Genomic DNA, 14,658 nt, shown 5'->3' with positions numbered 1-14,658 from the left:
GAATTGCATTATAACAGTACTGCAGCCCTTAAAGTTTCCACTCACACTAGGCGGGTGGAAATAAGCTGAGGGCGGTGGTGGAGCCTCATTGGAGGGGGGGGCATGTGCCACCAGTAGGTGGCGTTAAGTGGGAGCCGATTTTCATTCTCCTTTCAGTCTCCGCTCTCTGTCCTTCTCTTAGCAGGGCCGGCATACAGCAGGGGTCGACAAAGAACTAAATGAGGTGGGGGAGGGGCAGGCGCTGTTAACTTTTCCTACTAACAAGCTGGTGATTGGTTGCTCTTACCACCTAGCAACCAATCATCAGCTTGTTAATAGGAAAACTTAACGTTAGCAGCTCCAGCTCCCCTGCCCAGTACTATGCTCTGCTGTAAGTCTCTCTGCATCCTAAGTCAGTGAAAGTGTTATTCATTGGTTTACATTTTTTTTAATGCTATATTTAATATGACATTAAAATATTTACTTAACAAGGCAGTAATGATGTGTATAGTGTTCATAGTAGCCAATCATATGTTATCCTTATTTTATTTATCACACTCAGATCAATGAAATTATTTTAATATTGTAAAAGTTGTTGTTAAAATTTATTTTTGTAACTTACAGTAGGTGAACCCGATTTTGTGTCAATCTCGCTCTCTTTCTCAGCGAGATTGAGCACCTACGAGCCCCATCGCGGGAGCCAGCGCCGAGCTGGCTTGCCGCGATGGATACAGAGCCGTCATAGAAGCGACGGGAGATCCGACTTGGATTCCCGCCAATTCTACACGTGTGCGGCGTTTGTTATGAATCCTGAAGGGGAAGTCCCCGCCGGATTTTAAATAAAAATCCGGCATGGGTCCCCCCTCAGGAGCATACCGGGCCCTTAGGTCTGTTATGGGTTGTAAGGAGAGCCCCCCTACGCCGGAAAAAACGGCGTAGGGGGTCCCCCTACAATCCATACCAGACCCGTATCCAAAGCACGCTACCCGGCCAGCCAGGAAGGGAGTGGGGACGAGCGAGCGCCCCCCCCCCCTCCTGAGCCGTACCAGGCTGCATGCCCTCAACATGGGGGGGTTGGGTGCTCTGGGGCAGGGGGGCGCACTGCGGCCCCCCCCACCTCAGAGCACCCTGTCCCCATGTTGATGAGGACAGGGCCCCTTCCCGACAACCCTGGCCGTTGGTTGTCGGGGTATGCGGGCGGGAGGCTTATCGGAATCTGGGAGCCCCCTTTAATAAGGGGGCCCCCAGATACCGGCCCCCCACCCTAAGTGAATGAGTATGGGGTACATCGTACCCCTACCCATTCACCTGCAAGAAAAGTGGTAAAAACACAAATAAACCACACAGTGTATTAAAATATTTTATTTTTCTGCTCCGGAGGCCGCCCCCTGTCTTCTTTATTAGCTCTTTTACCAGGGGGGGCTTCTTCTTTGACGTCTTCGGGTGGGTGGGGGCCGCCGTCTGGTTCTCTTCCACCGCCGGGGGGGGTGGCTTTTAAAAAAGCCCCCACCCCCCCGGCGGGTTTCCTCCGGCGTCTTCGGCGGGGCTCTTCTTCTTCCGCTATCCCGACGGGTCTTCTCAACTCTCCGGGGTTCTCCTTCTGTCTTCGCCGCTCTCCGTTGTTGACTCGGCGCACCCCGGTTCTTCGTCTCGCTGTCCGGTGTCTTCTTCCGTGATGTACGTCTTCTCCTTCCGTGCTGTGATGAGTTCTTCTTCCGTGCTGTGACGTCATGTTCTTCACTTCTCTCCTTCTCCCGATGTTGCCACGCCGGTCCTCCTCGCTGAAATGACGGATGCGCGCCTTGCATCGGACCTATATAGGCCTCACAGTCCCATCATGCTCTGTACCTACCCATGTGATACCTACCCACGTGGTAGGTATCACATGGGTAGGTACAGAGCATGATGGGACTGTGAGGCCTATATAGGTCCGATGCAAGGCGCGCATCCGTCATTTCAGCGAGGAGGACCGGCGTGGCAACATCGGGAGAAGGAGAGAAGTGAAGAACATGACGTCACAGCACGGAAGAAGAACTCATCACAGCACGGAAGGAGAAGACGTACATCACGGAAGAAGACACCGGACAGCGAGACGAAGAACCGGGGTGCGCCGAGTCAACAACGGAGAGCGGCGAAGACAGAAGGAGAACCCCGGAGAGTTGAGAAGACCCGTCGGGATAGCGGAAGAAGAAGAGCCCCGCCGAAGACGCCGGAGGAAACCCGCCGGGGGGGTGGGGGCTTTTTTAAAAGCCACCCCCCCCGGCGGTGGAAGAGAACCAGACGGCGGCCCCCACCCACCCGAAGACGTCAAAGAAGAAGCCCCCCCTGGTAAAAGAGCTAATAAAGAAGACAGGGGGCGGCCTCCGGAGCAGAAAAATAAAATATTTTAATACACTGTGTGGTTTATTTGTGTTTTTACCACTTTTCTTGCAGGTGAATGGGTAGGGGTACGATGTACCCCATACTCATTCACTTAGGGTGGGGGGCCGGTATCTGGGGGGCCCCCTTATTAAAGGGGGCTCCCAGATTCCGATAAGCCTCCCGCCCGCATACCCCGACAACCAACGGCCAGGGTTGTCGGGAAGGGGCCCTGTCCTCATCAACATGGGGACAGGGTGCTCTGAGGTGGGGGGGGCCGCACTGCGCCCCCCTGCCCCAGAGCACCCAACCCCCCCATGTTGAGGGCATGCAGCCTGGTACGGCTCAGGAGGGGGGGGGGCGCTCGCTCGTCCCCACTCCCTTCCTGGCTGGCCGGGTAGCGTGCTTTGGATACGGGTCTGGTATGGATTGTAGGGGGACCCCCTACGCCGTTTTTTTCGGCGTAGGGGGGCTCTCCTTACAACCCATAACAGACCTAAGGGCCCGGTATGCTCCTGAGGGGGGGACCCATGCCGGATTTTTATTTAAAATCCGGCGGGGACTTCCCCCTCAGGATTCATAACAAACGCCGCACACGTGTAGAATTGGCGGGAATCCAAGTCGGATCTCCCGTCGCTTCTATGACGCGCTTGCTGGGATGTGCTGTCACTATTCCAGTGAGTGTGAGATGTCGGCGAGATCTCGGCACCCTGTCGCCGAGTATCAGCGCGACGCTGTCGTGCTAAAAGCACAATATCACAAACACCTACTGTAATTCTGCATAAAAAAAACATTTAACTGTCATTTCATGAGATACTGTGCCTTGAAAAAGCATTCATACCCCTTAAAATTGTCCACATTTTCATAAATATGTGAAAAGTGTGGCGTGCATTTGTATTCAGCCCCATGAGTCAATACACTGTAGAACCCCCTTACACTGCAATTACAGCTGCAAGGCTTTTTGGGAATGCCTCTACCAGCTTTGCACATCTAGAGAGTGTCCTTTTTGACTTTTGCAGACTCTAACATGTTTTCTTCTAAGATTCCCTGTATTTGGCTCCAACCATCTTCCCATCAACTCTGACCAGCTATCATGTCCCTGCTGAAGAAAAGCATCCCCACAACATGATGCTGTTACCACCACCATGTTTCACGTGGGGATGGTGTTTGTTTTGTGCAGTTAGTTTTCCGCCACACAAAGCGGTTTACTTTTAGGCAAAAAAGTAAAATTTTGGTCTCATCTGACCAGAGCACCTTCTTCCACGTGTTTGCTGTGCCTCCCACATGGCTCCTCGCAAACGGGACTTCTTATGGCTTTCTTTCAATAATGGCTTTCTTCTTGCCACTCTTCCGTAAAGGCCAGTTTTGTGGAGTGCATGACTAATGCCCTGTACACATGATCGGTCAATCCGATGAGAACGGTCTGATGGATTTTTCTATCAGTTAACCGATGAAACTGACTGATGATCAGTCGTGCCTACACACCATCAGTTAAAAAAACGATCATGTCAGAACGCGGTGACGTAAAACACAACGACGTGCTGAAAAAAATTCATGCATGCGTCGAGTTGATTCTGAGCATGCGTGGATTTTTAACCGATGAACGTGCCTACAAACGATCGTTTTTTTTCTATCGGTTAGGTATCCATCGGTTAATTTTAAAACAAGTGTCAAATGTTTTAACCGATGGATAAATAACCGATGGGGCCTACACACGATCGGTTTGGTCTGATGAAAACGGTCCATCAGAACGTTCTCATCAGTTTGACCGATCGTGTGTATGCGGCATAATAGTTGTCCTATGGACAGATTCTCCTACCTGAGCTGTGGATCTCTGCAGCTCCTCCAGAGTTACCATGGGCCTCTTGCCTGCTTCTCTGATTAATGCTCTCCTTGTCTGGCCTGTCAGTTTGCCTGGCTAGGTCTTGGTAGATTTGAGGTTGTTCAGATGTTTGAGGTTTATAACCTAAATCTGCGTTAAACTTCTCCACAACTTTATCCCTGACCTGTCTGGCTCTCTAACAAACCTCTGAGGGCTTCACAAACAGCTGTATTTATACTGAGATTAAATTACACACAGGTGGACTCAATTTACTAATTAGGTGACTTCTGAAGGCAATTGGTTCCACTAGATTTTAGTTAGGGGTATCAGAGTAAAGGGGTCTGAATACAAATGCACGCCACACTTTTCAGATATTTATTTGTAAATAAAATTTAAAACCATTTATCATTTTCCTTTCGATTCACAATTATGTGCCACTTTGTGTTGGTCTAATCACATAAAATCCCAATAAAATACATTTACATTTTTAGTTGTAACATGACAAAATGTGGAAAATTTCAAGAGGTATGAATACTTTTTCAAGGCACTGTAATTTACGAAGGTGTGTTAAGGGGCAAAATTATGTGTGGGGCAGGGTAGGGATCTCAGAAGCTCAGGACACATTTTGAGCCCTACTGTACTTCTGCTTTCATTTGTAAAGTGCTATTCATACTGTTTCCGCTATATAAAACCTGTGTAATAATAATAATAATAATAATAATAATAATAATAATAATAATATTTTACCAGCGTTGCTTTGTTGAGATTTTTTTGTTATTTAGCCATTAAAATATAATATCGTGGTGGTGGATATGTTACATAAACCACATGAAAAAAACTGTGTACAATTCATATTCTATTACCTGCAGCTTCTTGTATTTCACCTAGTCTAACTCGTGTAAAGCCCCTGGGGTCTAGCACAAAATGTGATCAGATGTAAGCAAAGGACTAAACACAGCAGATAGACAATGCTTTCTGATACAGCATAATCACAGGAGAACAGAACAGTGATGTAACTTTACAAAGCTCCTAGATTAGTAAAGAATTGTGGCATTCAGGTCATGTTGGTGTGATAATAATAACAAAGAAAGGGAAAGATCCAAGCTGTGCACTAAACTGTGTAACATAACAGGATCACAGCATTCTCTTAAAGTTTCTGGGTCAGGGTGCAACTGCATGCAATGATTTTGCAATCCAACACATTTTTATGCAGCATTTTCCTTATAAAAATATTTCAAGAATTCCGAGTATAGTCAACTGTGTCATCTGAGTATCTTTTTCTCAGTTTGTATTTTTTTTATATTCATATATATATATATATATATATATATATATATATATATATATATATATATATATATATATATATATATATAAACGCCTCTGAGAAGCAAGTGTAAAGCAGCCCAGACAGTAAATGACTAATCTAGTAATAATCTTAATAAATCATAGTTAAATAGTTGGTAAGTTGAAAAAAGACAGCAGTCCATCCAGTTCAACCTGTGTAGGTGTGTGTAGAAAAGTAATTTCCCATACCCCATATTGTTTTCGCTAAGATGCCCATCCAAGAGTCTTTTAAAACCATCCATACTGCCTGCCGACACCACCGATTGTGGAATAGAGTTCCACATCCTTACCACTCTGACAGTGAAAAACCCCCTATGCAGCTTAAGGATACACCGCTTCTCTTCCATTCTCATTGTGTCGCCCTGTGTCCTCTTACACTCCCTGGTACTGAAAAGTTTTATACTTATGCTGGGATCACTGTTGAGATATTTGTATATCGCTATCATATGTCCTCTCAAGCGTCTCTTCTCCAAGGAGAATACATTTTGCACTTGTAGTCGTCTCTTATAATATAATAATTAATATGGGGCCCTCCAGTCCCCTTATTAATTTAGTTTCCCTTCCGTTTACTCTCTCCAGCTCTAGCACATCCCTTCTGAGGATTGGTGACCAGAACTGGAGGGAATACACCAGATGTGGCCGAACCAGACTTGAAGTGGCAGAATAATTGTTTTATCTCTGGAGTAAATTCCCTTTTTAATGCATGCTAATATTCAGCTGGCTTTGGTCTTCTACTAGGACCCCTAGATCCTTCTCCATCCTGGAAGCCCCTAGGGGTTATCCCCCTAATGACTAACTTGCAGTTATATTTTTACCCCCCAAGTGCATTACCTTACATTTGACAATGTTAAACTTAATTTGCCATCTAGTTGCCCACTCCATTAATTTATTCAGGTCCTCTTGTAAAGTTTCTATATCTTGCTGTGTTGTTATTGCCCTGTATATTTTTTTTTCAGCAAACACTGAGATCAAGCTTTTTATCCCACCCTCTATATCATTTATAAATACATTAAACAGAATTGTTCCCAGGACAGAGCCTTGGGTAACCCCACTAACCACTCCAGACCAGTCTGAGTATACGTTATTTATCACAACCCCCCATAGCTAGTTTTCTACCCAAGAACAAACTTTATGGTCCACGCCTACAGACCTCAGCATGTGTGGGGGACTGTATCAAATGCTTTTGCAAAATCCAGATACACCACATGCACTGGCCTACCTTTGTCCAGATGGCAGCTCACTTCCTAGTACTTCCTAGTACTTCCTAGTACTTCCCCGTGCTGATTACTGCTAATGATACTGTTTTTATCAGCAAATTCTTGGTTATACTCCCTTATCATCCCCTCAAATAGTTTACAGACTACCAACACTAGACTGATATGTCTATAGTTCCCTGGTATATATCTCTGCCCTTTTTTGAATATTGTTACCATGTGGGCTTTTCGGCAATCAGCTCGTACCAATCCTGTCAGTATGCTGTCCATGAAGATTAAGAATAGCGGTCTGGATATAACCTGACTGAGTTCTGTGAGGACTCTCGGATGTAAGCCATCTAGGAGATGTTTTGTATGGCTGAATGAGAACTTTGGCCAAGTGCCTAATTACATAGTTAAAGTACATATTTGTCTGCAATAATAATGAGTTTATTGATAAAAAAAATAAATAAAAAATTGTCGTGTGGAAATTACAAACATTCGCACAGTCATCACGGATAATCTCTGGTGCATTATGACCACTGGATACAGCTGGCGATCATACATTATACCAGACTATATTCGGAACAAAGCCATGTAGTGCAAGCAAGCTAACTGAACCTTCTAAGGCCTCGTACACACGACCGAACATGTCTGCTGAAACTGGTCCGCGGACCACTTTCCGCGGACATGTTCGGTCGTGTGTAGGGCCGACCGGACAATTTTCCGGCCGACCGGACAGGTTTCCAGCGGACAAATGTTTCTTAGCATGCTAAGAAACATGTCCGATGGTCAGTACGACTCATCGAACATGTCCGCTCGGCCGAAATGCCTTGCATGCGTTGAAGTGATTTGACGCATGCGTGGAAGCATTGAACTTCCGGGGTCGCGTACGTCGCCGCCACATCGCCGCCACGTCACTGCGTCGTCACCGCGTAATCTCTCCGCAGGGAATTTGGTCTGATGGTGTGTACAGCCATCAGACCAAATGATCCCAACGGACCGCGGACCGTTTTCATCGGACATGTCCGCTCGTCTGTACGAGGCCTGTACGAGGCCTAATACGTGTTACATTTTGCAAATGGCAAATTTAAAACAATGCAAATGCTTAATAGTTACTTCTGGAGAGATCCAAGAATAACCTTATAATTTAGTAAAAGATTATAATTTCTGCTTATTCTTTACAGAAACAATCTATTAAAATATAATTAAATATTTATTTTTTTTATTGCAGGAAACATAGATAGCCATGCATGACCAATTATGATATAAAAGTAGCCATGACAGTATTATCATGGTTCACTCTGTTAAAACCTCTGTCAACCAAGTCTGACCACCTTTAAACATCTACTTTAAGCATACATAATTAGTCACCTAATAGCAAACCGCAGAATACATTGCTAGATTTTGATCCCAGCTCTTTGAGAAAATTGCCATACTGATATGTTTACTCAATTATAAACGACTTTTTAATCATGGGCTGCTGTATTTACCTTGGGGTTAATCAAATTTTTTTGAATATTCAGTTTTTAGAACTTACACTGTGTTGTTTTCTAGCTTGCTTAGCTTCCAGCAAATTAACTTTCACATATATTTCCCGGGCATGTGTCCTTATAATGCTCTGTTAATCTGACCTTACAGTTCATCATGCATGTTTTTCTATGAGATTTTATTACTGGATATGTTACCAACTTTGTGACTTTTTTAAGTTAATCTATAATTTTACAGTCTTTAATGAGTCAGGCCGTATATTCAAATGCATTTTTTATACTAAATGGAATTGTATGAACCAAATAAACTGTCTCTTTCTTGAAAGTTTTATTTTTTTTTATCACAAAAACTAGTATGATTCATCATAACATATCACTGTACTATGTTCACCATCAACAAAACGTGAAGTTAAAGGATACCTTTTATTGCCTTGAATTTTTAGGTATGGTGTAGTCACATTTTGTTTTTATACTGTGTAATGTGTAATGTGATATATGAGGTTCCAACCTTTTAAATCAATTATTATTTAAATCTTATTTTTTGGTTAAAAGTTGTTTTCAAAGTCTTGTGGTTGTCCTGGAATAATAAAGCTTTGATGTGGATGATGTCATTGGAGTCAAGTGTCTTTGCAGATTTGCAAATTCTCATGCATTCTGGTGACTAGGTTGAGCCTCTGACTCTATTACAGTTTTTAGAATTTTGAAAATTATCGGAAAGTATAAGCCTTGCTGCTAAATAATAAACTTTGAGGCCAGAGTCTGAGTCAAAAGCAATTTGGCAAATGTGGTGACCTACATTAGAACATAGGGTAAACCAGTGTGACTTGCACCTAATTAACTAACTACTGCTCTGTACTGAATTTACCAATCTATAATGAAACATGTACCCTTTTCTTGGTTGATGTAACCTTTCTGCATAAGAAAAGATAAGTGTAACCTTTCATCTACTAAATCAGTGCACAGGACAATCATTTCTCTATCAGCTATTCAACACTACTGTTGTACAGTAAAACAGAATTGATTAACCCAAAGATCTACAACACTAATAAATTACCGTTCAATATAATTCACTACCCAATGACACTGTATTGGATTAACGGTGTAATTGATTCTTAAAGGCTGTCATGCTCTCTTATTAGTAAGCAGATAGAGGACCCCTAAGCACTGCCTTCGTTATGAGCTTAGATACTTACAAATGAAAGATTTCATTCCACACTGGATTTAGGTTTCCAAATATGGTTTTCGTTCTTCTCTTGGTTTTCCCAATTTGGACAGTCACATAAGGGTCACTTGAGCCTGTTTTGTCTTTTGCTTGTAACCCCTGAGCACAAGCCACTGCAAAGTTAATCAAATTAATACAATTTTAGTATATACATTGTGTCCTATGTAATCAGATCTAAATGTGGGAACACATTAAGGTTAAGAAATCATGAATGAAAAAAATGTGCAACATTATATCTTAATATAGTTTAGCAGATACACCTATGAGCAGTTATATTTTCTAAGTGCTAACTGACTGACAGCTTATTATGAATGTGGCCTTCCCGAAAATATTTGTAAGATATAGATAACAGTGCTGAAGTTCAATTAACTTAGGGTACCTGTAAGTGCCCATGTTAGTTTTTAATAATTATGTGTCTATGGAGACCTTGGACCAAACTTGTACTTCGTCCTCAGCTACTACACAAGTTAATAGTAGATTATAAGTCCTACCACCTCTTGGCACCACCCCCTTTCATTCAACTATCAAATGGTTAAGCCTCTACTGTTCACTGAAGTTCTGACACTTGACAGTTGGATGAAAGGAGGTGGAGCTAAAACAGGGAGGGAGAACTTGTTCTAAGCTCCACTTCATCTTTTGATCAGCTTTTTACTATCTTTCAGTTTTCTGCCTTAAAGTGGAACTAAACCCTCCTGTCCTTAAAGCGGAGGTTCACCCAAAAAACAAGTATATAACATTACATTCTGTATACCTCAAACATGTACAGTATGCTGTTTTTTTTTTGGGGGGTTGTACATACTGTATTATCGCTATTTTTCACCTGGCTTCCGGGTACTAGCTCCCGCGGGAGTAGGCGTTGCTATGCAGTGGTGCAATGTGATCTGGGACTTCCCCCTGGCGGATAAGGCGCGTCACAAGACTGAAACTAGCCGAACTGCGAGTCAGCTCTATATGGCGCTATACGGCGCCTGTCTCCCGACTAGGAGCCGTGTAGAGCTGACTGTGCGCAGGCGCCGTATAAAGCTGACTTGTTTTTTGGGTGAACCTCCGCTTTAAAGCGGCAGTAATACCTACTTTGTGATTTTTACCTACAAGAAAGCCTACATTAAAGCTTTCCTGTAGGTAAAATTAATATCTCCTAACCGTGCACCATTTAGGAGATATTCACCCTGGATACAGCGAGTGACATCACCAGCACATGCGTTTTGAAGGTACGGCATAGCATGCCAGACCTTCAGAGCTTCATGCCGTAAATCGAGTTACGTCCTTGTGGCTCCAGCCACTCCCACTGCCGGAGCCTGCAAACCCGAAAGAAAGACTGGGGGAAGATGCTAGCCCTCTTAGTGGTGACAGCGTGTCGCTGCAGGGCTTCATTCTAAGGTACAGTCAGTATTACATAATGGGCTAGTATGCAATGCATACTAGCCCATTATGCAATTGCCTTACATGTGTTTTAATACCACTTTAACAGTCAAGGAAGCTGTTATATTAGCCTCTGTTTGATCTGCAGTTGCCATGGTGCTGCAGGCGATCAATTATGACACCAGCCATTTCATTGGCTTGACAGTTCGGTTAAGAGCACAAATAACTGACAGTTATCATTCACAGTATGCTTTGAATATATTTGTTTTGGGACACTGTTACATTGATAGGTTTAAAGAGAAAAGAAAGAAAGGCGCACCAGCCTCGTGTATTACCATTTGACAGTTTAATAAATAAATGAGAAAACATAAAACAACATAGTGTAAAAGGCTTGTCAACAACGGTATGGCGATGAATACCCCTCGAGCCACAATCCCGTATGGGGGGGAAGGAGGTGTGTCACTGCCGGCTGACGCGATTCAAGGCTACAGAGGCCTCTTCATCAGAGCTCAGCAGTAGTTTCACTTTAATAAAAAGCATCAGCAGCTTCTATTGTACCATCATCCACCCCTCCCCTCCCCCACTAAAGTTAGCAGGTCGGGGCAGAAAGTTTGTAATATATTTGCTTTATTTAAAGTGGAGTTCCACCCAAAAGTGGAACTCTCTCATACATGCTTTCTCTCTCCTCCGGTGCCACATTTGGCACCTTTCAGGGGAAGGGGGAACAGGGGGACCTGTTTTTGACAGGTCCCCTTCCCCACTTCCAGAGAAGGGCTGTGGCCCAATCTCCCGGAAGTTCGGCCCCCCCTCCTCTTTCCTGGCCAAATAAAATGTGCACTGCACTTCGCACATGTGCAGTAGGGAACCAGGAGTGAAGCCGAAAGTCTTCACTGCCTGGTTTACTTACCAGGAATAGCGGCGGCAGCACACGTAAGTTGAACCGAAGATCAACTGGGGTGCCAACATCGTGGACTCCCTGGACAGGTAAGTGCCCTAATATTTAAAGTCAGCAGCTACAGTATTTGTGTGCCCCAAAACATCCTGTATGTCCAATGTCCCTCAAATGTTTGCAACAAACTTGAACCCAATGAAAGGCTGGATATCAAAACAGTAATCAGTTAGCAATAGTAAAATTGAGAACAAAGCTAAGCCCTCCCTTGCATTCAAACTTTAACTGAAAACAATATAATGGGTGTCTGTAGTCTAATTTATTAGTTGAAAATGGTAACTACGCTACTTAATTCTGATTTAAAAATTTTTGCTAAGGTTCTAGCTAATCGACTATTAGAAATTACTCCTTATCTGATTGAACCAGATCAAGTTGGATTCGTGAAGGGACGTCAAGGCCCGGATAGCACCAGACGGATGATTAATCTACTTAGCCATGTAGAGCGCGGTCGGATGCCTTCTCTGCTTCTCGGACTGGATGCGGAGAAGGCATTCGACAGAGTGCACTGGGGATATGTAGCGGAAACCCTTAAGAAATTTGGTCTCACAGGATTTATTTTTGAAGCCATAATGTCTCTCTATACTACACCATCTGCTAGGGTATTTACATCGGGAAGTATATCTAAACAGTTTAGTCTCTCAAACGGTACTAGACAGGGATGCCCCTTATCACCCATTATATTCTCATTAGCAATTGAACCACTGGCGATATCTCTCAGATCTAACCCCAATATCGTAGGAATCAAGGTCGGTCAAATAGAACATAAATTGGGATTATTCGCGGACGACGTTCTTTTAACTTTATCTGCTACCGACACACTACTAGAAGAGGTAACCGCTATCCTAGATAAATTTGGATCAGTCTCTTATTATAAGATTAATCATAGTAAATGTTTTGTACTACCTATGAACATCCCGCCAGACCTAGTTGTTAAACTAAAACAACAATCTAGCTACAATTGGGACAACCCCTCCATTACCTATCTTGGGATTCAACTTACTTACCCACCTAATAAACTGTATGAAGCAAATTATCCCTCCTTATTAACTCAAATCACTCAAGATACACAGTCTATTAAAAAGACACAACTATCTTGGATTGGAAGAATAGCAGCCTTTAAAATGAAGATGTTACCAAAAATTCTATATTACTTCCGCTCCCTCCCCATCCCATTACCGACTAAACTTTTCACACAAATTAACTCGAAATTGAGCAACTTGGTCTGGTTGGGAAAGAAACCTAGAATTGCTTTATCTACTATGTCATTGGTTAAAGCTAAAGGAGGCCTAAACCTCCCAGATTTACGCCTATATTACTTCGCCTCACTCCTTGATCAAATGAGATACTGGTTCAGATATTCAAATGATAAATTATGGTTGAACATTGAACGAGAAGTGTCTAAAGGGAAGGATCTATTTTCCCTTTCCATGGCCTGCTATGCTCTACCAAAAATTAATACACCCAACTTCCTAACAATTAGAGCTACTCTGGCAGCCTGGAAGTTTGCTCTAACAAAATTACAGCCGACATGTAACCCAGTCCTAATGCCAATACCACTAGGAGTAATCGATTACTGTAAAGTAAGAATTACTACCACACCCTGGTCCAAACAGGGAATCAATTTTTTTGATCATCTATCACCCGATGACATACATAAAATAACGAATAAACTCATAGCCAAACCGTTCAATAAAAACTTTGACCCAAAGAAAAGTGTGGAACTCCCTAGGGCGCTGTGGGAATTCTTCACTTCCTATAAAATAAGTGGGAAGAGAGGCATATCCCATATATATAAACTACTTTCATCTTTTCCAATTCAAACCAAAACTTTAAATATGATTAAATGGGAGAAGGATCTATCACAAACTTTTACGTGGGAAGAATGGCAAAAAGCCATCCATATTAACAGTTCTTCTTCTGCATGTGTAGAACATTGGGAGAACGCCCAGAAAATACTAAACCGCTGGTATTTGACCCCTTACAGACTATCCAAAATATTCCCTAGCTCCTCCCCCATATGCTGGAGATGTGAATCCCACACTGGCAATTTGTTACATACCCTCTGGGATTGTAAAACCTTATCTAGCTTCTGGAATAATGTATCCTCCTTTATCGCATCTTTCACTGGTAATCTAAAAATACTCACACCTGAATTAGCCCTACTAGGTTTAAATCTAGATGTCTATCCTCCTCAATTTAGAACTATAGTTGCCAACTTCCTTACAGCAGCGAGACTCACCATAACAAAACTATGGAAATCTACCATAGCACCTAACTTATCTGATGTTGTCCAGAGACTCAATACTCAGGCTCACTATGAGCTAATGTTAGCACATAGGAAAGGAACCATAAGTAAATTCATTAAAAATTGGAATGAATGGATTACTCATCCTAGGGCCTCAAATTTTCTGAAGAATTTTAATAATTATTAAGTGTGTTCCTGAACGACTACACTCCTAAACTAGACCGGATGTAAAAGATAACTTCCTACTCACCTTCCCCTCCCCTCCTTCCCTTGATACCCCTTTATGTTAATTTTGATTTTATTAAATAATATAAGATAATGAGCCATAATCCCTTGTTTACAGCATGATCCCGTTGGGGTAAACAGGGATTGCTAGTTACTTGTTTAAGCATCTGACCACTATCCAACTGGACTAAGGCCCTATATGGTTACTGTTTAGTAAAATGATAATTTGAAGCCTACCCAGGCACACTGTTGAACACATAGTATGACTAAGAAACTGTTGTATTGTTATGACTCTTATTTGTGCTTTATTGTGTATCTTTGAAAAATACAATAAAAAAACATTTGAAAAGAACACTAAAAAAAAAAAAAAAAAAAAAAAAAAAAAAGAAAATGGTAACTAATCCTTTACGTTCCCCTGCATTTACAACACTTCTATGTTATAAAGTAATTATTAAAACGGAACTAA

The 14,658-nt window shown here is 42.6% G+C and overlaps 1 protein-coding gene across 1 annotated transcript in view; it reads right to left on the bottom strand.

The window, feature by feature from the left end:
• UNC13C (unc-13 homolog C) overlaps positions 1-14,658 on the bottom strand; it is an 829,386-nt gene that overhangs the window by 474,031 nt on the left and 340,697 nt on the right. Inside the window, exon 9 of the mRNA XM_040342717.1 lies at positions 9,383-9,524. Coding sequence (XP_040198651.1) covers positions 9,383-9,524 — 142 coding nt within the window. The remainder of the gene's footprint in view (positions 1-9,382; positions 9,525-14,658) is intronic.

This window comes from Rana temporaria, chromosome 3, assembly GCF_905171775.1.
Source record: "Rana temporaria chromosome 3, aRanTem1.1, whole genome shotgun sequence".
In the NCBI taxonomy this organism is placed as follows: domain Eukaryota; kingdom Metazoa; phylum Chordata; class Amphibia; order Anura; family Ranidae; genus Rana; species Rana temporaria.
This window is presented reverse-complemented; position numbering and strand designations above follow the sequence as displayed.